This window comes from Lagopus leucura, unplaced genomic scaffold, assembly GCF_019238085.1.
Source record: "Lagopus leucura isolate 7727_CA_CO unplaced genomic scaffold, USGS_WTPT01 Super-Scaffold_100043, whole genome shotgun sequence".
Classification (NCBI taxonomy): Eukaryota; Metazoa; Chordata; class Aves; order Galliformes; family Phasianidae; genus Lagopus; species Lagopus leucura.
This window is the reverse complement of record NW_024962290.1, coordinates 3,509,679-3,531,214: the sequence shown is the minus strand read 5'-3', so window position 1 is coordinate 3,531,214 and position 21,536 is coordinate 3,509,679. Positions and strand designations below refer to the sequence as shown.

At 58.3% G+C, this 21,536-nt stretch overlaps 2 protein-coding genes and 2 non-coding genes across 11 annotated transcripts; 2 read left to right on the top strand and 2 right to left on the bottom strand.

Moving 5' to 3' along the window:
• Window positions 1–165: 165 nt before the first annotated feature.
• Window positions 166–19,618, bottom strand: PIK3C2B (phosphatidylinositol-4-phosphate 3-kinase catalytic subunit type 2 beta). 7 transcript variants are annotated; one of them, XM_042884141.1, is made up of 33 exons: window positions 19,401–19,548; window positions 13,043–14,023; window positions 12,373–12,473; window positions 12,073–12,227; window positions 11,837–11,957; window positions 9,536–9,647; window positions 9,232–9,311; window positions 9,091–9,154; window positions 8,486–8,632; window positions 8,193–8,226; window positions 7,685–7,880; window positions 6,699–6,821; window positions 5,903–6,070; window positions 5,653–5,764; window positions 5,442–5,584; window positions 4,686–4,874; window positions 4,406–4,499; window positions 4,060–4,154; window positions 3,802–3,982; window positions 3,623–3,730; window positions 3,449–3,541; window positions 3,210–3,339; window positions 2,819–2,955; window positions 2,526–2,695; window positions 2,224–2,380; window positions 2,027–2,136; window positions 1,729–1,930; window positions 1,452–1,576; window positions 1,262–1,379; window positions 1,062–1,143; window positions 865–971; window positions 650–778; window positions 166–476 (listed from the first exon to the last, which is right to left on the bottom strand). In XM_042884141.1, the coding sequence occupies exons 2-33, from the start codon at window positions 13,955–13,957 to the stop codon at window positions 288–290; spliced, it is 4,887 nt and encodes a 1,628-aa protein (XP_042740075.1). In that variant the 5' UTR covers window positions 13,958–14,023; window positions 19,401–19,548; the 3' UTR covers window positions 166–287. The 7 variants fall into 7 exon arrangements, with proteins under 7 accessions (XP_042740075.1, XP_042740073.1, XP_042740068.1 ...); XM_042884139.1 differs by lacking the exon at window positions 19,401–19,548 and adding an exon at window positions 19,602–19,618 and having other exon boundaries at window positions 7,685–8,226; XM_042884134.1 differs by having other exon boundaries at window positions 7,685–8,226; window positions 19,401–19,550.
• Window positions 5,218–19,122, top strand: LOC122187030. Of its 2 annotated transcripts, none has more exons than XM_042884198.1 (2): window positions 5,218–6,727; window positions 13,871–19,122. In XM_042884198.1, the coding sequence occupies exon 2, from the start codon at window positions 16,585–16,587 to the stop codon at window positions 17,656–17,658; it is 1,074 nt and encodes a 357-aa protein (XP_042740132.1). In that variant the 5' UTR covers window positions 5,218–6,727; window positions 13,871–16,584; the 3' UTR covers window positions 17,659–19,122. The 2 variants fall into 2 exon arrangements, with proteins under 2 accessions (XP_042740132.1, XP_042740131.1); XM_042884197.1 differs by having other exon boundaries at window positions 5,219–6,727; window positions 11,495–19,122.
• A 1,201-nt stretch (window positions 19,619–20,819) lies between the features above and the next one.
• TRNAK-UUU lies at window positions 20,820–20,892 on the top strand. The gene has a single exon. It is a non-coding gene; the product is annotated as a tRNA-Lys (tRNA).
• Window positions 20,893–21,140: 248 nt separating this feature from the next.
• TRNAK-UUU lies at window positions 21,141–21,213 on the bottom strand. Its single transcript has one exon. It is a non-coding gene; the product is annotated as a tRNA-Lys (tRNA).
• Window positions 21,214–21,536: the final 323 nt, after the last annotated feature.

Sequence of the window (21,536 nt, the reverse complement as noted above, 5' to 3'; positions counted from 1 at the left end):
TGGGAACGGCCTCAATGGCATCAAAGTGAGGAACAGATGTCCTGAAACCAACCTTGGCGATGCCACCGCCCCGGTGCCTGGCCGCGTGCTACACGTTGTCATTAAAAAAATTAAAATACAGATATCCCAAAGGAAGAAATAACCCCCCCCCCCCGATGCACCCTGACACTCCTTCCCACCCAAACCCCCCAGCATTGCTCCCTTGACACAAGGTAAACTTAAAAAAGAAGATGTCTAACGGCAGCTCCCTCTGGGCACCTCCTGGCATCGGTGCCCATTCCCGGAGCTCAGAGCGTGCCGTGGCCGCGGGATCCAAGGGCGAACCACCCCATCTTCTCCTGTGCCAAATCGAGGTCCCGCAGACGGATGCCAACCTCCCCAAGGAGAATGTTCTCCCAAAAGCCTTCCTCGCTCAGCACGCTCAGCCGCAGCTCCCGTTGCTGCAGGTCACCCCGAGGCACCCCATCGTAGACCAGCTGTGGGGACAGAGTGGGGCAGAACCTCAACCACGGACTCCAACTGTCCCCCCACCATCTCCATCCTCATCTCCGCCCCCATCACCACTCCCACCCCCCATCCCCATCCCCAAACATCATCACCCCCGTTGCCACTGCCATCCCCATTCTAATCCCCATCGCCATCCCCATACCATCTCATTGTAAGTAGGGTTGCAGGTTTTCCGGGCCACTTTGGTTTTCCTCTTAGTGGTTTTCTGGGGGTCAGGCAGCAGGTAGGTCTTGACGTAGGGGTCAGGGTCATTACCATCCTGGAGGGGCTGCTGCAGAACACAGCATGGGGCACCCTGTGAGCCTGGCAGTGGGGCTGGATCCCGTCCCCATCGCCGCCAGGACACTGCGCACCTACCAGCCCCCGGATGTGCATCACCATGATGAAGAGCTTGTTGTTCTTGTAGGAGATGGAGAGCTTCACCTCCCCGCCGACCTTCCCCAGGGGACGAGCCCATGTGGTGTCTGGAGAGGAGGAGGAGGGACAGGGGAGGGGAGCAGGAGGGACACGGAAGGGCCCCGGATAGGATATGGGGCTCACCCCAGCACACCTACCTGCCGGCTTTGGGGCCGGGTTGGTGCCAGCTGCCTTCTCATCTCTGGGCAACGGGTGGAAAAAGGTATAGATGAGGTCACACTGCAAGGCAAGGAGGGGCTGTTACCAGTGCTTCACATGCCACGTTTGTCCCATTGCTGCCCAAGTTATCTTCACCAACACCCCCAGCCCACCCTCCCAGGGTTCCCCAGCCCCGCACCTCGGCCACCTCAGGGGCAGCGTGGATGAGATGCCAGATGTAGCCATTGAGTTCTTCTTTCCTCCTCTCAGCCACTGCCTCTCCTCGTGACCGGCCGATAATGAACCTGCTGGGGAAGCTGTCAAAGGGCACAGACACTCAGCGACCCTGCAGGGCATTGGAAGCCCTGGTGCCAGGTGTCTGGGGGTACCTGGGCAGCAGCGAGGAGGGGAAGAGCAGGCGCAGCTTGTTGTGCAACTCCTGGAACTCCTCAAAGGTGCGCTGCACAAAGGTCACCTCGCTTGGGCTCTCCCGTTTCACCTTCACCACGTAGGTCTGCAGGGAGATGGGGCTGTGATACAGGATGGAGGCAACAGGATGCCCCACACCCAGCCGTGTCAGGGATTCAGGGATAAAGAACGCTTCAGGACAGAGTGAGTTGTTCCTCTGCCCATCTCCTCGGGCTGTCCTCAGCCATCCCAACTCACGTAGCCCTTGCTGGGGTTGAAGACCCTCTCATGGCGGCAGAGGAAGACATCGCAGATCCGGCCGGACGTCTTGATGGTGTGTGTGCGGGGGGCAAAGGAGAGGGTTGGGCGGGCATCAGAGCCTGTGAACTTCATCTGTGCCAGGTTGTGGATGAAGAAGTTGAGCTTGGTGGCCACACTGCCCAGGCTGGACTCAATCAACCTGCAACGAGGCCACATGTTAGCATGGAGGCACTTGGCTGAGAAGCGGCTGGTGGACGTGCCTCTCTCCTGGGGGTCACCAACCCACATCCTATACCTGGTGAAGTAGGTGGTGGCATCAGCGTCAGTGTCCTGTGGCCTTAGTGCATCATAGACATATTTGAGGTCCTCCAGGTCGGAAAGTTCAGGGATGCCACAGGACAGCATCTGGGCAGCGAGGTGAGGGTGGGTGGTGAGATGAGGACGCATCCCCCAGCCACCCCATGGCCCTTCTGAGTGTTCCCAGGTCCTCACCAGCCCCAGCAGGTTGAGGAAGAGATGGGTGTGCTTGCGGATCAGGTTATAGGCCTGGCAGCACAGATCGACAAAGTCATGGAAGCGGCTAGAGGGCTTGTCCCCACCATTGATGACGTATGCCATGTCAGAGGTAAAGACAAACGGTGCCCGGTCCCTGTGTTGGAGGTACAGAGTGAGCACAGAGGCACGAGGAGAGGAACTTCACCCATAAAATCAGGAGGAACCCCATTGTTAAGGAACCACAACCCCATGTGGACAATTGCAGCAAGAAGGAAGGTGAAATCAGAAGCATTCCTCACCTCTTGATGTTGCCAAACATCTGAGCGTGGCCCAGGAACCTGCCAAAATCGATGTGAAACATGTGGCCGGTGGTCTTGAGCATGATGTTGTCATTGTGCCGGTCGCAGATCCCCAGCACATAGGTGGCCACACAGCAGCCAGCGCAGGAGTAGATGAAGTTCTCCACAGCCTGGAAAGGATGGAGAGATAGGGAAATGCGGGGCAGCTCATCTGTGCTGCTCCCCCATGAGATGTATATCGTCTCTGGAGAGGTGGACATGCAGAGCAGGGACTCTGCCAGGCTGCTCCTCACCTTCTCATACTCATCCTCCTCGGGGTTGTGTTTCTGCAGCCAGTCAGCCAGTGGTCTGTCCTTAAAGGATCCCGTCACACCGTGCTCCACCTGGATTTTCCGTAGGGTCTCGGCGTTGGGGATCATCTCCACCATGCCTGGAAGCCGAGACAGCAAGGTGAGACCTGTCCTTCCCACCTGGGGAGCATCAAGATCCCAGTACCCTTCATCGCCAACCTTGATGTGACCGTCTACAAAGTCATGCTCCTACACACAGTCTGGAGGGATCAAACCCAACAGTGGCTCACAGCAACCCATGGTGGTTTCTCTCTATAAACCCCCAGGGCGTCTCACGCTATTGCCAATCTGAGAGCATCACAGCTTGGTGACTGATGCCTTGATGCTGGGTTACCTCGTCCACGACCCGTGGAGAAGCAGCGGAAGATGACCATGCGCATGTCCAGCCCCTCCTGCACCCAGATTTTGTTCATGATCCGGATCATCTGCAGTGTCAGCATGTCCTGCCGCAGATCATCGCCACACTGCAAGCCAGTAGGGAGCCATCAGACCAAGGGTGCCGGGGGAAGAGCATCCCGCTGCGAATGGAGATGCTGTGCTGTGATTTGGGCAGTGCTGAGAGGATGAACTCACCTTGAAGATGACCCGGATATTTTCTCCAAGGGGATCGACGTTTTGGAAGGAGAGCTTCAGCGGGACAGCATTGGAGTTGAAATAGGAACAGTCCTGGCACCGGGGAAAGAAAAGGCAGCTCATCAGGGATAGGTGGCTCCGGGTGGGTGATGACACCCCAAGCCCAGCACTCACCCGGGGCACTATCCCCTTCACCAGCAGGCTGGGGCTGAGCGGCAGCCGGCACGACCCATTAGCCTTGAAAAACTGCTTCACCTCCTCCAGCCCCTCACGCAGGATGCCCTGTGGGGAGGGACGTTGGGTGGCTGAGACCTGCCTGGATCCTGTAAGACCCCACAGAGCCCAACACCCACCTGGCGTGAGGATGGAGCAGCATCCCGCACTTGTTGGGCCAGCCTGGCCAATGTGTTGACCAGCAGGCACTGCCGGTCAAACTCCTCCCGCAGCCCCTTCCCGCAGCAGCACAGCAGAGCTGCCAACAGGTACTGGTAGCGGATGCTGAACTGGGAATCTTTCAGGCCATCCTTCAGCAGCCTGGCCGCAGCAAAAGCATTGTGGGGTCAGGCATGTCCTGGAGCCACCCAGCCCACTCTTGGTCCCCTCAGACTCACCAGAAGAAATAGTGGGTGATTTTCAGGTCGCAGATCGCTCGCTTCATGAGGAAGCGCACCAGTGGGCTGTCCAGGTAGCATTCATATTTCAAAGCCTGGATTAGGGGAAGAGAGGATAGTTCTGGGGTGCAGCAGGAACAGCACATGCCCCAAGCTGTGTTCTGGTCCAAGCACGTGCCCAGTGCTGCACCCCTATCCTGGCATGTATTCCATTTACATCATCAACCCAGCGCACATCCACTGCTGCATCCCAATCCTAGTCATCCTGCAGCACCCCCATCCCAGTATGCGTATCACACTGCATCTCAGAACACATCCCATGCAGCACCCCCATCCCAGCACACACCTGGACCAGCTGGGGCAGGTAATCCAGCAGCTCTGTGTCAGAGATGGAGTCGATCCACTGCACGGCCGTCCTCCTCACCTCCTGGTCCGGGAACCTACATAGGGTAATTTGTCACAGGAACAGCATAACCCCCATGGGATGGCCACCACGGGGCCCTGCCCACTCACCCCCCACCAAGGACATGGCACCAATGGGGTTGGATGCTCCACCAAGCGGGTATGGAAGCCCACAACCTGCAGCACACGCTGCCCCATCCAATGTCCATGCAACAGAGACTTACGTGGCGTGAAGGAGCCCCAGGGCATCCTGGTGGCTCATGTAGGTCCACTGGCTCAGCAGGGCGTAGATGTCAGGCAGGCAGGCCCACTCCCAGCTGGGTGCACTGGCCAACAGCATGGGCAGTGAGCCGGGTGCTGCGTGGCAGTAGTAGCGCTTCTCCCACAGCCGTTTGCGGTCCGCATCTGTCAACCTGCAGCAGCAGGCAAGTGGGGATGGCAAAGACTGGGCACAGGGTACCGCTCCGACCCCACTATGCATGGATAAAACCCTCCACAACCTTAAGGGAGCCAGTGGATGGGGCTGTGCCATGCTGCAGGATGCTGGGTGCTCCCCTGGTCCCAGGGACACCCATCACAGAGGTGACAGAGCTGCCGCAGGGACCCCACACCAGCTTGCCTGGCATTGCACCCAGATGTTTTGCAGGCAAAATTAGTGCTGTCACTGGGTCCTGGAGGGGTGGCTGTCAGTAGGGACACATCCACCACTGCTGCCGTGCTCTGTGGATCCAGGCACAGCTGCTGACACCCGATCCTCCCTGTTTATAGCATCGGCAGACGCCGGCCGGCTCAGCAGCACTGAGCAGCGCAGCTCTGCTAAACCCCAAATTCATCCTCCAGCCCCAGCTGCTTCCCCAGACCAGCTGCTGGAGGCAGGATCAGGCCCCCAGATGCCCCCTGTGCATGCCAGCCAATGCTGGGGAGAGCTCAGCTGAGACCCCCTCCAAGGAAGGACGACGCTGATTCCCTCCATTGCTCACCAATAGAGCGATTTCTTCTGCATCGCCTCCCGCAGCCTGCGCTGGTCCTCCTCACCCAGGCTGCCAAATTCGTACTTGGGGCTCACCTCGGCCGCCAGCGGGCTCACGAACTTCACGTCGAAAGCAGAGGTGGGGAAATCGATCTGGGACAAAGGGTGGGTGAGTGAGCAGTGCCTCGGCGCCCCTCCAGTGCCCCACTGCTGGGACCCACCTGCAGGATGACGCTGTCGGGCTGGTTGAAGTTGGGGGCACTCGATCTGGCTCTGGAGTTGTCCTGGGTTGCCGGCCACAAGCCCAAAAGCTTTCTCCCGCAGGTCAGAACCCTGGAGGAGAAAGGGGAGGCTGTTTGGAGGGGCTGCTCTGCCGGGGTTAGGGTGGCACCGCTGAGTCCCCACACTGAGCCCTGGGGGACCCTCACAGCCCACCCTGGGGTGCCCGTGGTGGTTGGACGCCCTACGCACTGCCTGAAGTTGAAGAGCGGAGTGGTGACCCAGCCCAGGGCCTCAGGGACCCGCCGCTGCCTGTTGGTGTCAGAGGAGTTCCCCGGGGGGGGGACGGGCACGGCGAAGAGCGTGACGCTGAGCAGCGTCTCCCGAGGCAATCGGTTCACCTGGACGGGGAAGCAGATCCTGCAAGAGAGCAGTCAGAGCCCCACGGCACGGGTCAGCCCCAGCCCCCCACCTCGGAATGCCAACAGAGCTCAGCAAATGCCTTTGCTGCTGGCTCCGGAGGTGCCACGTGCACCCTGACGTCATGGGCATACCCCCCCACGTTAGACAGAGCCAGCTGCTCCCACGCCCCTGCTTTGTCCTGGGTAGGTGATGGGGGGACACTGCACACTGACCTCTTCCCAGCTTCTCCCTGTCACTGTGGGGGTCCTCAAGGAGCACAGGGCATCCTGCCCACAGGGTGGGCAAGGGACGGGAGAGATGGGCAGAGGGAATGACTGCCACTGGGCACACGTCCTTCAGGGGCACAGGCACCTTCTAAAATTATCCCGTTCCCATCCCCACCTCTTTGCATGCCAGCCTCCCTGCCTGCTCCCAGGGCTATTTTGGGAGCAGATCCCCTTTCCCGGGTGCAAACAGGAGGTGGGGGACTGGCGCCACGGGCAGCTGCTATTGCTGGGGATGACATAAGAGCTTCCATAACCCAAAAATTGGGGAGAGGCACAGAGAGGAACTGCTGGAGGAGACAGTACGGCTGGGGATGGCACCGGGTACCCATGCCCACCCCACGGCCAGGGTGCTGCCTTACTGCTGGTCCCATATGATGAGGTGGAAAAGGTACTTGTAGACGTGGGCCTTTCTGGTGTGCAGGGGGCTGCACAGCTCCTTACCACCGTGTGTGATGGAGCAAGAGAGGTAGAAATCTTCATAGCTGCAAGGGGAGAAGAAAAAGAAAGGGGAAAAGAAACGTGAGTGGGGGGAGCAGCCACAGCTCTGAGGGTGCTTGGGGTTCACTTATCCAAAGGGAAAACCTCACAGCAGTGGGGTTGGGAAGAGGGGGGGGACAAGGAGGCTTGGATCTATTCCCATGGCCGGCCACACTCTAATGAAGCCCCTCCACAAGTGGCTCGCCTTCCCCAGCTTTGCACAAGGGGGGTGGATACAGAGCCAGCAGCCCCTGCCCTTCCCATCCCCATCACCATATGGCATCGTGCATACCGTCACACGGGGGGCTACAGGGGGGGGCCCTGCCATGTGGCAGGTGCCGAGCGACAATCCGGGGAGGGCTGCGGGGCTCTGGAGGTCAGGGGATGTCGGCATTTCCCAGGCTACCGCCTTTGTTCGGAGCCAGTCACCAGGGGGAATACATTAAAGGCAGGACAAAGGCGAGGGGTCCCCGGCGGGGCGGCTGCAGCCGACGCTGCTGCCTCACACGCCCTCCCTGCGGTGGGCTCCTGGACTGCCATCGTCTCCCCTGAGTGGGGCTGAGAGCGGGCACGGGCATCGGGGCCATCTGTCACATCGCCAGGGAGGCTGTGAGCCTGGGAGTGATGCTGGAGCTTTGGGGATTTGTGTGGTTGGAGAGGGAGAGCAGCACGGAGCCTGTGCCATCCGCCTGCACCATGCAAGCATCGCTCGCTGCACACCGGACGTGGCTCATAATTCTGTCCTTAAGGAACCTTGGGGTGGGTTAGTTTTTATGCTGAATATTTAGCAGCCTAGAGATGGAACTAATGCGTCTGAGCCCCAGGACATGCAGGTGGAGGCTGAGCAAGGTTCCTGTGGCCACCCTACCTGGCAGCCCAGGTGATGGGGATGCGGTGTGTGGCATAAACGGTGAAGGAGAGTGGGCAGGAGAGCAGGCGAGCCTCCTGCACCACGCCGTGCTCCCGGCTCCATTGCACAGCTGTCTGGAAGTCAGCATTGAAGGTGCTGCAGTAAAGCCCCACCAGGTCCAGGATGGCAGCCGTCAGGCTCTCCACGATCCTCTCTGCGGGGGAGAAAGGAGAGGAGTGACACAGAGCTGCCCTAGACCTGCAGTCCTGCTCCATAGGGTGGCCCATAGGGGCTGGGATGCTGGGGGGATCCTGGGCAGGGCTCTGCTCTGGGGCATGAGCAGGAATTGCAGGCTCCCACTTTGCTGAGCTGATGGGGAGGAACAACAGGCACGGCCTCCTGAAACCCTCCTTTCTTAAGAAGGGTTTCAAACCCATTTTCGGCCTTAATAATTGAGGAGGAGGGGTTTGAAGATTAAAAGCACCAAGAACTTCAGCCCAGAAAGGGAGGAGGAGAATTGAAATACCTCGATTTTCCCTCTTGGCCAGAACATTTGGATCCTGCAGAGGAAAAAAGAAAAGAAACCACAAGAGCAATATCAGCATGAGCCCCGTGCATCGCTGTGGCTGGGAGCAGCTCTCCAAGCCAGCAGCTTTACGTAAGCAGCCGGGGTGAGCACCAAGGTCCCAGCCCTTCAGCTGCTGCCTGCTCCCAGCTATTGAGGAATTTTCCACGTGGTGTGAAGGAAAGGAGTGAATGGGATCAGCCTGCAAACAGGGCTTTCCCTCTACAACCACCCCTGGTCTCCTCAGCCCTTACCTTCTGGATTTTGGGCTGCATGCGGGAGGGACAGGGGGGCATCTGGTTGAGGGCTGTTGTGATTTCCTGCGACTCAACGGCAGCCAGGGCGTTGCAGATGGCCATGACGGACTGGATCACCCTCTCTGCCTTCAGTGGGAAGTCTCCCTGTGGGGAAGAGGGAGGCTGAGCAGAGCCCAGAGCCAGGGCAAAGCAGAGCTCAGGTCTTTGTCAGGGGAGGCTGCAGCAACAGGGCACAGCGCAGGGAGCAACATCTGCACCCTCCTGTGCTTAAGTGAACACCAAGGAGAGGAATAAATGTTGCCATCAGTCTTTATAGCAGCCCCTCAGCCTGCCACACACCATACACCGTGAGTGCATCAGCCTGTGCCTCAGTTTCCTCTCATTTCCCAGCCCTTCTCTGAAGCACCCTTAGAGCCCCATCACAAGTGGAAAAAGTCCACAGCAAATGCTGCTGGGGTCCAGAGAAAAATGGGACCCCACTCTCTTGTGGCAGTGCTGTCCTCTTGGGTGTGTGGCAGCCCCCAGGGATGGGGTGGATCTGTGCAGGAGCACAGAGGGATGGCTCCCCGAGGAGAAGAAGCTGCACCCCCAAAAGCACTCACCTCAGCTGCCAGGAATGCATCCACCTCGTTGTGGAAGGTGTCAAAGAGGAGACTCAGGGCCTGCCTGGGGGACAGAGAGCAGAGCTCAGCCCTGTGAGGAGGGTGGACAGCACGGGGCTGTGCTTTCCAGTTCCCCATTACCTGCTGATGGTCTGCTTGATTGGCCTCTCCTGTAGGTGGATGTAGTGGTTGAGAGTGGAGGGGCTTTGATCATCGCTGGCCTGGAGGAGGAGAGAGGCTGTGCCATGTGCTGTGCCATCCCTCCTGCTCCTCTTCTCACCCCCCTCAGCAGGCTGATACAGGGCTGGGAGCTCCAATGCTTGAGCTTGCACCTGGCATCAGCTAACCCCTAACCCAGCAAAGCATCCCTGGGGGCAGTGGGGATGCAGAATCAGGGCAGGATCCCTGTGCAGGCATTCAGGGTGATCCCTGTGCTGGCACCCACCGTCCGGGCCAAGTCGCTGCGCACTGCCTTCCTCCTCATCAGCTGCAGACGGATGTCGATGTCAAATTTCCTGCAGTGCTGGATGTATTCATGGCTCCCTAATGCGTGCTTGCTGTGGGGACACAGACAACAGGATCATTGCATGGCCCTTCTCCACCTGCTGAGGACAGGCTGGGGGAAAATCCCCTAAATCCAACCCTATGCTAACAGCCAGTGGCTGAGCACGGCCAGGGTTTGGCTGCGCTTCCTTTGCCTGCAGAACATTTCACTGAGTTGCTGTGCTAGGAAAGCCTTAAGAATATACTATTGTTTTTCCTCCTTCCTCTGTGCCCTCCATAAAGCTGTGGCCAGCCCTGCTGGGAGCAGGCATGGAAGAGGCTGGCTGAAAGCCTGGCACCATGGGCTTCTGCAGAATGGGGAAGCCCCACATTAGGGTGCATGGAGCTTGCCGTACAGCCCTGCTTTCTTTGCCAGCTTCAGAGTAGAATGAACCAATTCAGCCCTCGCTGTCACCGCTGGGCACAGTGCCGCAGGGCGGGCAGCACATCTGCAGGCTCAATGGCAGGATGGAGTTGCAATGGCAGGATGCAGGGGGGTGGGGGTGGTGGGGCTGCAGGGGATGGGGACACGGAGCCCCAATCACTGTGTGGCCATCGTCACTGGGCCCTGCCCTGCTGCAGGAGGATGGGGAGGAGGCACAGCAGGAAGCCTGGCTCGGGCAGCAATGGGCCCTTATCACACAGGGCCAGCATCCTGAGCACCCCGCCTCGGGATGCAAACATCCCCCGGGATGCTCAGCCCAGCCCTGCCTTTCTCCTGCACCTAACAAATGTAAGCTGGCAGAAAGCATCAGCAGCTCGGGCTGCTTTGGAGAGCTTGAGTGCCCAACTGGCTCTGCATGGAGGGTTTTGGCACTTCCAGCATCTCCTCTGCTGGGGGAAGATGTGGAAAGAAAAGGCCGACAATGAAAGGGCTTTATTTCCCAGGGCTTTCTCAAAGAGGGCTGTGAGAGATACAGGAGCTGCTCACTGGGGACGGGCTGTACTGCTCCCAGCCCAGGATGCCTGGGATACCAGGGAGGGCAACGCAGCTGTGACTGCTTTCCAAATGGAGAAATTAGGTAGAAATGAGAGGATTCACTTTAAATCACCCAGAAACCCTCCAGCAGAGCCCAGGATGGACTCACAGCCCCACCTGTCTGCCTGAGCAGCATCCATCCTTGAAAGCCCTGCCTTCCTCTTTAAAGTGCAGGCTGTAAAAAGATGGCAAAGCACCGTCCTTTTGTTTGGTGCAAGTCCCATTTTTCCAGCAGCAACTGCTTCTAGTTAAGCCTCATTAGAGAAAACAGAGAACATGTTGCTGACAACGACAGCATTTACAGAAGGGAAAAACCCAACAACTGAAACGCTGTGGGTACTGAGGGGCAATGCAACTGCTGTGTGCAAGCAACCCTGCTGCATCCATGCACACAAATGCACACATACACACACGTGTGTATGCACAGCCATGCACAAAAGCACATAGGTACATACATATGCTGGGCTCTGCACCCTCTTTGCCAGTGCTGTGCAGCCTATCCCGTGCTGAACAATTCCCAGCTGCCCCCTTAGGGCCTAAAAGTGCAGCTCTTGGACTCCATGGCAAAGCTCCCATGATTTGAAGCAGCAGGGCCAGGCTGTGGGGCTGCTGTCCAAGAAGAGCTGGAGCTGATTTGCTGCAGGCAGTCCTGGGAAGCACTGCGTGTGCCCATGAGTGTATGGCTGCTGCTGCCTCCACGCTGCACCTCGCTCTGGATGGAGCTTTCCCCAGCCATCAGATCCAGAACTGCAGCTTTCCTGCAGCAAAAGCAGTGCTTGGGGGGGACCAACAAGTTGGGGGGAGCACGCAAAGGGCTCTGCATGCTCCCAGCTTTAGCAGGAAAATGAAAACTATCCCCTTTCTCCCTGCTTTGCAATGCAGGATGTTTCTGAGGCGCCCCAAACCTCTGCCACCTCACTTGGAAATGGTGCTCCCACCCCATCCTGCAATTGAAAAAACAAGCTAAGGGAGTGACAAGACTGTTATTAATGCTCTCCCAAAAAGCTTTTTTGGCAGCTCCACGGTCTTCAGGCCCTTCCCCAGGCTGCAGGCTTGTAAGGCACATCTGACTTGTATCCTGCCTGGGGAAGGATGCTCCCAACATGCTGATTTTGGCAAAAGCACTGCAGTGGCTCAGGAGGCAGGGATTGACCCTGGCCATCCACCCGCATGAGCCGACAAGAGACGCACAGTGCTCGCTGCTTTCCCCTCTCCACCACTCACTTTTGCAAGAATTCCTCCAGGCCACAGAGCTTGAGCACAAAATCCTCAACGTCAACGGTGTGCAGCTCGTCGTGCGTGTAGCACAGCGTCTGGTAGATGAGCAGATCCACAGTGGAGGAGCCTACGGGGACAGGGAGCAGAGCTGAGCATCCCCAAGCTGGCACTGTCCCAGAACCCCTCCAACTCCCCCCCCTTGGCATTGCTGGGGGGCTCTCCCCACTTTGCAGCCCACTTACAGTCGCAGGTGAAGGTGAGGGGCTCCCGCAGGCTGTCACATAGCACTGTCACCTTCAGGCTGATGCCGTGCCCCAGGTGCTCAGGGCTGAGGCTGACTGCACTCCACACGAAGCCGGTCAGGGAATAGTCCTGGGGGCTGGAGCTGGACCGCAGCCTGCAGGCAAGGGGCAGGCTGAGGGGTGGCTTTCTATTTCCCCCTCCAAATGCCTCCATTTGTGGAGATCTCACAGAGCATGGCAGCCCCAAGCAAGGGCTTGGAGTGCAGCAAGGGATGGCTCATACAAGTCCGTGGTACTCACACATCCAGCATATGGCAGAAAGCAGCCACCTCCTCGTCCCTCTCCTCTGACACCTCAAAGAGCTCATAGCCATTGGCTAAGGAGCGTGGCCTGGGTGGGACCTGTGGGTAGAGCATGAGCCCATCAGCAACATCCAGGTGCTTTGTGCTTCCCTCATCCCACCTTGCTTCTGCATAGCTCAGGAGATTCATCCTGCCCAGCCATGCAGATGGACTCCAGGATGCCAAGGGACGAACCCTGGGACAGTGGGGACTTCAGCAGAGCCAGGCTCCCCCCGCTCATGGGGGTCCCCAAGCCTCCATCGCTCTTCTGCAGCAAACAATGGCCCCGCTGTCAGAGCAATTAACCCAGCCAGCAGCTAACGGGAGGCAGAGAAAGGCAGAGAACACAGCAGCCACTAAAGACAATTTTAATGCCCTTTTATAATTGGTTTCTGGCAGCGAGGAAGCTGAGGGTGACTTACATGGCCCCCACCAGCTGCACCGCTCACCCACCACAGAGCAGGGACCCGGGGGGAGCTGAGTTTGGGGGGAACGAGCCCACAGCAGCCCCCCAACATTCGCTCCCCAGGCTTCTCGGGGCACAACAGGGCTCGGAGTGAGGCGAGGAGATGGGACGCAACCATAACTCACCCTGTTGCCATCTGTGAGGAGAGAAAACAGCCCCTTACCGGGTCAGCAGAGATCCTGCGGTTCTTGTTGGGTGCCACATTCTTCCTGTTGCCAAACCGAGAGACATAGGTCCGTGGGGGGACCTGAGGGGGCATAGTTTTGCTCCGTGCTACAGGTTTACCACTCGATTCCTTCTCAAAGATGCTCCTGCCTTCCTTCCAGCTGCGGGCAGCTTCCCGCAGCACCTGGGATTCGTAGGTGGACTTCAGGTTGAGGCAGGTGATGGCATCGTTGATGCCCTCGTAGTCAGCCAGGCCGTAGGGATCCTCCTCGGAGATGCGGCGGGCGAGCAGCTTGCCACGGGGCTGCTCATGGGCTGAGAAGACGTTGACGTCCCTGGGCTGGGGTCCTTTGGAGGACGGCGGGGATCCCTTCCCCAGGCGCCGGCTGCCTTCGGGGTGGCTCCACATGGAGTTCCGGGGGGGCAGTGGCGGCGGGGAGAGCTTTTTGGGGGATCCCCCATTGCTGTCAAGAGGTGAAGTGCCATTTAAAGGCTCCCCGAGAAAGTCCCCTTCAGAACCATCGAAGATGTAGAGGTAGTCCCCGGCCAGCGGGGTCTTCAGCCAGGCCGGACCCTCTGTGCTGGTGGGTGCAGCATTGGGCTGTGCTGGGGGCATGGGGAGGGTTGGCGTCAGCCCCTCGGGCGCTGTGTTATTGCAGAGCGCAGGGTCGGAGCCGGACAGACCATGCATTGCTTTGATCCCAGTGCACCCATGGGTGTTTTCGGGCTCATCCCACGAGATGAGGGGCGGCTCGGGACGCTGCTTGGCCCGGCTCTCCTCCTTGTCCTGCCGCAGGCGCGACAGCGCGTCGTATTCCATCTGCAGGGCCTCAGCCAGCGCCAGCTCCTTGCGGCTGATGCCCACCGACTCCAGGGACTTCCAGTGCTCTCCATTGCCACGCGTGGCAGACATCGCTCTGGGATCGCTTCCTAACCGCGCTCAGGGATCAGGAGGAAGGCATGCTGCACCGCCGGCCACCTGGGCGGAGGGGAAAGGCAAGGGTGAAGGGCTTGGTGAGCTCGTTAAGGACCTAACGAGAGAGCCGAGAGAGCCGTGGCCATGGGCGTGCGCCCAGGGGTCAGTTTGGAACGGAGGAGCCCATCAAGGGCTGGAGGTATGGCCCTTCCTCCCTGCAAACACAGAAAGCTTCAGGAGCTCGGAAGTGCGGTGGCTTAAGTGAAGATTTGGCAGCCCCCAGGCAGGCGGGGAAGGGCTGCTCGGCCCCACAGCTGTGGGGCTGTTGCTGGATTTCCCCGAAGACAAAATAAGGCGGACAAAATAAGACAGTGAGAGTGGAAGGCAGCGCGGCCGACGTCTGGGGCTGACTCAACACGTAACCCCGCTGCCCACACGGGCTTCACAGCTGCACGGGGCCCTACAAGCTCACCGCACGGCTTTGAGCTCCCTGGTAGCCATGGGAGCATCGCTGTGTTGGGAAAAACATGGCCTCCACCAGCAAAAACGTCGGGAACAGAAGGGAAGAGCAGAGAGAGAAGAGCGGAGGAAGGAAGGGGTGTCTGCAACTCCTGCCTTGCCTCCCACGGGGTACTTATTTGGCTGGCATCACGCATGGGCAGTGAGGCAGAACCCCCCCAGCCTGCCTTGAGGGCTCTGCCCAGCACACGCTGCTTTCTGCCCACCCCAAGTCCCCAGGGTCCCACGTGTAGCCTCAAACAGCTGCCAGCTCCCACTGCTATTCCCTCTGTGCCCACCTACCCGAGAGGCTTCAGGGAACAAGAAACACGGCCCAACCCTCCCAAACAAACCCAGCGAGTTCATCTAAGCCCCCCCACATCCCCATCGAAGCCCCAGGGAGGTGTTCAGAGCCGTCTGCCGTGCATTAGCAGGGATGCTGATACATCCCCCGGGCCCCCAGCATTGCACAGCCTCCAAACCCAGCGATTTTGCAGAACTCAGCTGTATGCAGAGAGATGGAAAAGCCCGATTTGAAACCACCTTTCTGGCCCGGATCACGATATCAAAACCGCAACGACCGCAGAGCAGAGAACCCAGAGATGGCTGCTCTTCCTGGCCAGGAATCACCCTTCAAGGAAGGATTACCTCCTTTTCCCTGCCCAGCAAAATAAATCGTGAAGTGGATGTTAAACAGAGAAGTGGAGTGAGCCCAAAGGCCCTGGAGACGCTCAGCACTTGACATATCCGGAGCTGAGAGCCAGCTTGGTGTTTTCTTGCTCCATCCAGGGCTCATGAGACTCAGTGAGGGACAGACATGGGGTCTGCCCTGAGCACAGCAGCCCAGGACATCCAAACTGCCCCCAGAGCCCTGAGCCACTTGGCCTTAAATGGACCAGATGGCTGCTAATGAGCCCAGCCCAGGCTTTGCCTGCTGCAAACACTTTTCTTCCCAAAGACAGCAGGGACTCGACCCTCAGCGTGAGCCCCAGCATGAAGCTGGCTGCACACCTCGCTGAAATAAGCTTTGTTGAGCTGTCTAAATTGCAGGGAGTCAGACTGGAGGTGGGACCTTTCCCCAGCACTTTGGTCCCTTTTGGCAGCCATGGATTCTTCCTGGAAAACCAGAAATCCCAAAAGCTGGCAGTGCTGGAAGCTGAACAAAGCAAATCTGCTTGAAACCCCAAAGCAATAAAATAAACTTTTTTTTTTTTTTTCTTCTTATCTTCTGTTTGTGGCTGACAAAGCTGCAAACCCATCCTCATCTCCAAGAGAAGCACCCACAGCAGGCAAAGCAGCCCCAAAGCGATGATCCCCATCCTAGGGCAGCAGGAGCACGGCGATGCAAACCCACACGAAGGAGCCCCAGACAGCTGCTCCACACTGGGGTTTGCTATGGGGCCGTTCCCACTGAATGCCTCCTCCACCCTGCAGTTATTAGAGAAAAAAATTACACAGGGCTGAGAGCTGCGGATGAGGACTCAGCCAGGGGACTCCAGAGACAGCACTGAATTCCAGAGATGCAGACGAGTGGATTTTTTTTCCTTCTTCCTCTTTAGAATACCATTACTCATCATATAGGGATAATTTTCTGACTTTAAATTTCCTGGCTTTTGCCATGGTCACGTCAGCCTCGGGAGAGCATTCGGCTGCGTCCCACCTTTCGGAGAAAGGCTTTGCTGAGCTGAGTTCCTCCAGCACGTGGAGCAGCCCAGGAAGGGAAAGCACTTGTCCAGGGAAACCCGCAGCCCCGTGGTGGTTTAACAGGATTTTCTACATATTTTGCAGCAGTCAGGGAGATTGCAGCCTTGTGGGGAACCACACGCAGACACCACATCCCTCGTTTTCCTGCCAGGAGCTGCAGCCCTTTGCGCTGTCACGGCAGCAGAGAAGAGGGACATTTCCCCACCCGAGTGCCCCAAACCCACCTTCCCTCCAGTTCTGAGATACACAACATGTCTGCATCCCACACCTCCAACATCTGCAACCCCCAGCTGTGCCCAGGGGTTCCCCACCTTCTTATACCTGCATCCCCAAAGCACTGGCTGATGCTTTTTGTCTCTGGAGCTCACGAGCTCTCTGCATTGCTCCCCTGCCCCCGCACCACAGGGACAATCTGAGTCCTCATGCAAAGAGCTGAGCATCAGGGTGGGAGGAGGGCGAGGAGATGGAGGTGCAGGGTGGGCCAGCGCTCTCCCACCCTCCCTCCCTTCCCCCTCACAAGCAGCTGCACGGGGAGCAGATTGAAATGGCTGAAGCATTTGGGAAGACATCAAACAGCTGAGGGCGAGGAAGCAAAGCGAGCCCTGGAGGGGCACTTTGCTGGGTGTGGGAGCTGGGGGATGGAGGTTATGCCTATCAAGGGGAGACAATCCCTGACCATTTATAATCCGGCAGAGGGAGGAACAGCAGTGAGGAGGATAAAGCATCAAGCTTCACCTCTGGGGCTGCAGGTCCATCCATCCTGTGCTGCTCCCACTGCATGGGGCCAGGGCCGTGTTCCCAGCATGTTACAAGCTGACAAATCTTCCAGGATGTCCAGGAGCTGCAGTGGCAAGGATGCTCCCATATCCAAAACCAGCCCCACGCAGCTCCTAAACGGGGCTGTGTCCCTCTTTGGCTCCAGCACTCCAAAGCATGCAGGTCCCAGCCCTTCCTGCACTGAAACTAACTCTGCTCTCAATTCTCTTCCTCTCCAAAATGGAAGTGGGAGCTGTGGGAGCTCCCAGCAAAGCAATGACCAAGGGAAGCTCGCTGGCTTGGTCCCCCAGGTTGTGTTTTGTGGGATTTTGTTCCCAGGTTGGAGCTGCAGTTCCAGAAATGAAACTTACTCTAAAATCTGGTCACCTAAAACCGAAACCCTGAGCGCGTCATTCCTGGAGCCACACTCAGCACCACCAAAACACACCAATAACCAGCGAAACCGACCTGATTCCTCCCTAAAACCGACCCCAACAGACGCTTTGCACTTGCTCCAATTGTTTTCCTCTGGAGCTCCACGTTCTCCCCATGCAGCTCTGCACACAGTCCTGCACGCGCCGAGCCCAGCAAACGCCCTGAAAACAAACAACGCCATTTGCTCCCAACCTGTTGCCTTACAGCACGAGGAGTTTTTCTTCCTCTTTAGGCCCATGCATCTCCTATTAATAGCAGAGCAGAGCCCGGCGCAGTGCAAGCTCTCTGGAGGAGGCAGGATGTGAAGTGCTCTGATGCCAAATGCTCTTCAAGCATTTTGCTACGCATTTCCACCCTCGGGAGGAAATCCTGCCTGGGGAAGATGGGTCAGGTTCAGGATGGGAAAACCCCTGACCTGGGGCAGCAGAAGGAGGGAGACCTGCCCAGGATCCAGCCCACACCCAGGGACAGCAGAGGGGACAGCAGAGGGGACAGCAGTGGGATGTCACAGCCTTGCAGTGAGGTGTGACAGCCACACACCCACACGGGAAAGCTGAACTTCGCCCAGCATCTGGTAGTAAAAGCACAGGGGACACAGGAAGGGACACAGCTGGGATGTTTCTGCAGAGCCACTCACCACTTCTGCCCTCTGCTCCCCGGCCCCAGGTGCATCTGTGTCACACCCAGGGCTGGGGATTCTGAATTACTCAGCCCTCCCTCCTCCAGCGCCCGGCACCCAAACCCAGGGCCGGGTTCTGTCTGTGCTCAGCATCCACAGGGGATGCTTGTGGTGTGGGTGCACGGCTTCTATGCAAATTTCAGCTTCCTCAGTTCCCTCCAAGCAGGGGTTGTTACATATATTTATACATAAATCCACCCTGTATAGCCCACAGTGGAAAGCACAGCAGTCCCAGGCTCAGTGACCCTCATTGCCCTCACACTACCAGCTCAGCATCTCACTGTGAGGTGCTGGAAGCTGCAGCTGCCCCTGCTTTGCAAAGGGACCACGAGCTGCATCTTCAGTTCCTGCAGCCACAGCGTTCCCAACCATCCAGAGGACACACAGCACTTTGGCTGTGCCACCTCCCAGCTCTCTCCATGGGGATGCCAGCAGATCCAGCCCCGTGATGGGAACCGGTTTCTTGCACCGCTCGGATTTACATCTCATGGGATTAAGACACAGCCATGCATGCCGGTCAGGCGTGCCCCGCTCCTCCCCAGCACCAAAGCACACGGAAACGCCTGGCTCGGGATGAGGAGGTGGCTGCAGCCTCACCCCCAGGGTGCTGGCAGCGGCTGCACATCGCGGTGTGCATCCAGGCAACGCACAGCGTGCACTCACACTGCAGCACGCGAGGATGGAGAGGCGGCTCCTTGCTCCCCGCAGCTCCAGCTTTCATATTTCAGGCTCTGTATATTTCGGGTGGTGCTGCTGAAATGCGGTGGGGCTGCACCTGGCTGGGGGTCTTGAGATCTGAGCAGCCCATTTCCCTCACCCCATCGCACTCCACGCCATGCTTACCCTCGCGATTTAGGAGGAGAAGATTGATTTTTTCTGCTAGTTCACCCCAGCCCAGATCCTGTGAACAATTGCATTCGTGCTTGGCATATACACATGAATAGCTGCGGTTAAGTCAATACATCTCCTTTGCTTAGGGGCAATAGCTCACATTTCTCTGGAGTTTACTGTTAAATACACACACGAACATATCTGCAAGTTCAGGATCCAGGAGCAGAAAGCATCCAGGCTGCATCAAGCCTGAGAAGCACCTCCAGCCCCGTGTGCTGCCCAGAGCCCATGGCTGCACCGTGGGAAGGGCTGAGCCTGCCCTCCAGCCCTGCTTGTCCCCATCCCCATCCCCATCCTTTGGGGGGACACTTTGACATCACGGCCGAGCACACGGAGCCCAGCGCCGCCTCTCCCCACCTGGCAACTTCGCAATCCGATGGGCACCGTTCCATTGTTCTGCAACGCACCTCACACAACTCCCCCCCTCACGGCACACTTTAAGGACGGGACCCCAGCCCCGTTGCACCCCCCTCTTACCTCGCGGTCCTTCGGGCGCTGCCAGGAGCCGGACCGCCTCCCCGCAGCGCTGCACCGAACAGCGCGGATCAACGCCGCGAAGCGTTGAAAAACCCGGAGCGAGCAGCTAAAAACCTCGGGACCGGCCTCCTCCCGCCGACCCCCAAATCCCACCGCTCTCGTTTGCGTGCCTTCGGTTCCAGCTCTGCACCGCAGCCCTACCTGCTCCGAGCAGACCCGGCGGGCAGCGCGGGGCCGCGCCGCGGCGGCGGCGGCTGCGGGCGGAGGGAGCGCGGCGGCGGCGGCGGCGGAGGCGGCGGACAATGGAGGGGCGCAGCGCGGCGCGGAGTGGCGCCATCTCCCGGAGATCCGCAGTATTGCACGGAGTGGGGCCGGGGGCGGCCCCAGCGATGCGTTCAGCCCGAGGGATGGAGGGGATGCGAGGCTCGCACTGCGCTCTTTCTCCCCCCGCCTCTTCCAGTCCAAAAGCCCCGTCTCCATTGGGTGCGTGTCTGCAGAGAGGGGTGAGAGCACCCCGTAAGCCACGGTGGATGGGACTGAGAGTGGGAGGTGGGTGGTGGGTGGCCCGCAGTGTCCCCAGCAAAGGGATCAGAGCACACAGGAGCACCTGCACATGGTGGGTTGGTGTGAGAAGCATCGCGGCTGGGAGCTGTGGTTTGGGTTTGCCGCTAATTGGCACTCACTGTCACTGCGTGTGGATTGGGGTTGGTGGTAGCACAGGGTGACTCTGGGCTCTGTTTCCTGGGAAATCTCAGTCGTGGAGTCATAGGGGTTGAATACCAGTCAGTCAGGCCAATCCCTCTTCTATCTCAGGTTCCCTAGAGTAGGAAATCCCAAGGATAAAGGAGGTTGTGTTGGCATTCTCTGTGCCATTTTGTGAGTGAAGCTGGGCCCTAATGGGGAAATCAAACTTTGCAAAACCGCACCCCCTGATGGCGTTTGTCACCCACCGCAGGGACACGCCACATACAGGGCTGCTGGAGGAATCCCTCTAACTGAACGTGCCCCACTATCCCCAGTCCTGGAGCGGATCATTTCCTGCACTTCTCTTCTTAGAGCTTTGCCTGATCCCATTTGGAACAGCACAGATTTCTCAAGGGCTGCCATTCCCACAGCAGCAGTGCCCTGTGCCGCCTTTGGGTTATACCGCAGAAGAGGTGCAGGGCTGCGGGGGCAGCGCAGAGCATCGTCCCATATCCACCCTCAGAACCACTGCACCTGCAGAAGGAATAAAGTGCAGCGGGAATCTGCTTCGATTTACTGCCCTGAATGCAAGGAGGTGAGAGCGGTGGGGACAAGGTGGGGGTGCAAAATGACATCAGGGGTTTGGGGTGCAGGGAACAGAGTGATACACAGAAATGAAACACACGGGTGCGTCGTATAGGGCCGTATGGATGCAAAGGAGCAAGCTTTCCAAGAGCCCGGATAGCTCAGTCGGTAGAGCATCAGACTTTTAATCTGAGGGTCCAGGGTTCAAGTCCCTGTTCGGGCGCGTCAGTTTTTGCTTTTGTCCGCCAGATTTTGATTCTTTCCTCTCCAATTTTTCTTTTTTTTTTTTCCTTTGCTGCTAAGGGGGGCAGCCGAGACTCCAGCAGTGGACGTTGCCGCTCCTACCCCAATTTTTAAAAGTATTTTGAGGAGACAAAAGGCCAGGAGAGCTTCTTGGAGGTTGTGGAATAAAAATAAATCTAAAAAATCAGAAAAAGAAACAAAAATAATGAAGCGCCAGAGAAAATTACTCGCCCGAACAGGGACTTGAACCCTGGACCCTCAGATTAAAAGTCTGATGCTCTACCGACTGAGCTATCCGGGCTCCGAAAGCAGAGTCTTGACGCCACTCCTATCAGCGTACTGCCGAGTGAACGCAGCGCTGTGCGGGACGAGCTCCTCCTCCACAGGAGGAGCAGGGGGGCTCGCAGGGGGCTGGGGGCTCGCATGCAGAGCTCTTAGCGGCTCTGGGTGGCACATCAGTTCAGGGAGCGGGGTAAGAGGAGGAACTGGGGTTACATGGCGCTCAGCGGGACACGAGGTCAGCCCAACAGCGCGGTCCTCCAGGGCGGTCTTCCACAGCAGGGAGCAGGCGCGGATTCCGTCCACTCTAGCAGAGCATTTCCGGTATGCTCCATGATACGGCCG

Bases quoted from the DNA above. Each gene is read 5' to 3' on its own strand.
- PIK3C2B (XM_042884139.1), bottom strand. From the start codon at position 13,957: ATGTCTGCCACGCGTGGCAATGGAGAGCACTGGAAGTCCCTGGAGTCG. The intron at 12,474-13,042 runs GTAAGGGGCTGT...CTCTACCCACAG, and splicing joins GCAGGATCTCTGCTGACCCG to GTCCCACCCAGGCCACGCTC. The intron at 1,577-1,728 runs GTGAGTTGGGAT...ATCTCCCTGCAG, and splicing joins TCAACCCCAGCAAGGGCTAC to ACCTACGTGGTGAAGGTGAA.
- LOC122187030 (XM_042884198.1), top strand. From the start codon at position 16,585: ATGCAAAGAGCTGAGCATCAGGGTGGGAGGAGGGCGAGGAGATGGAGG.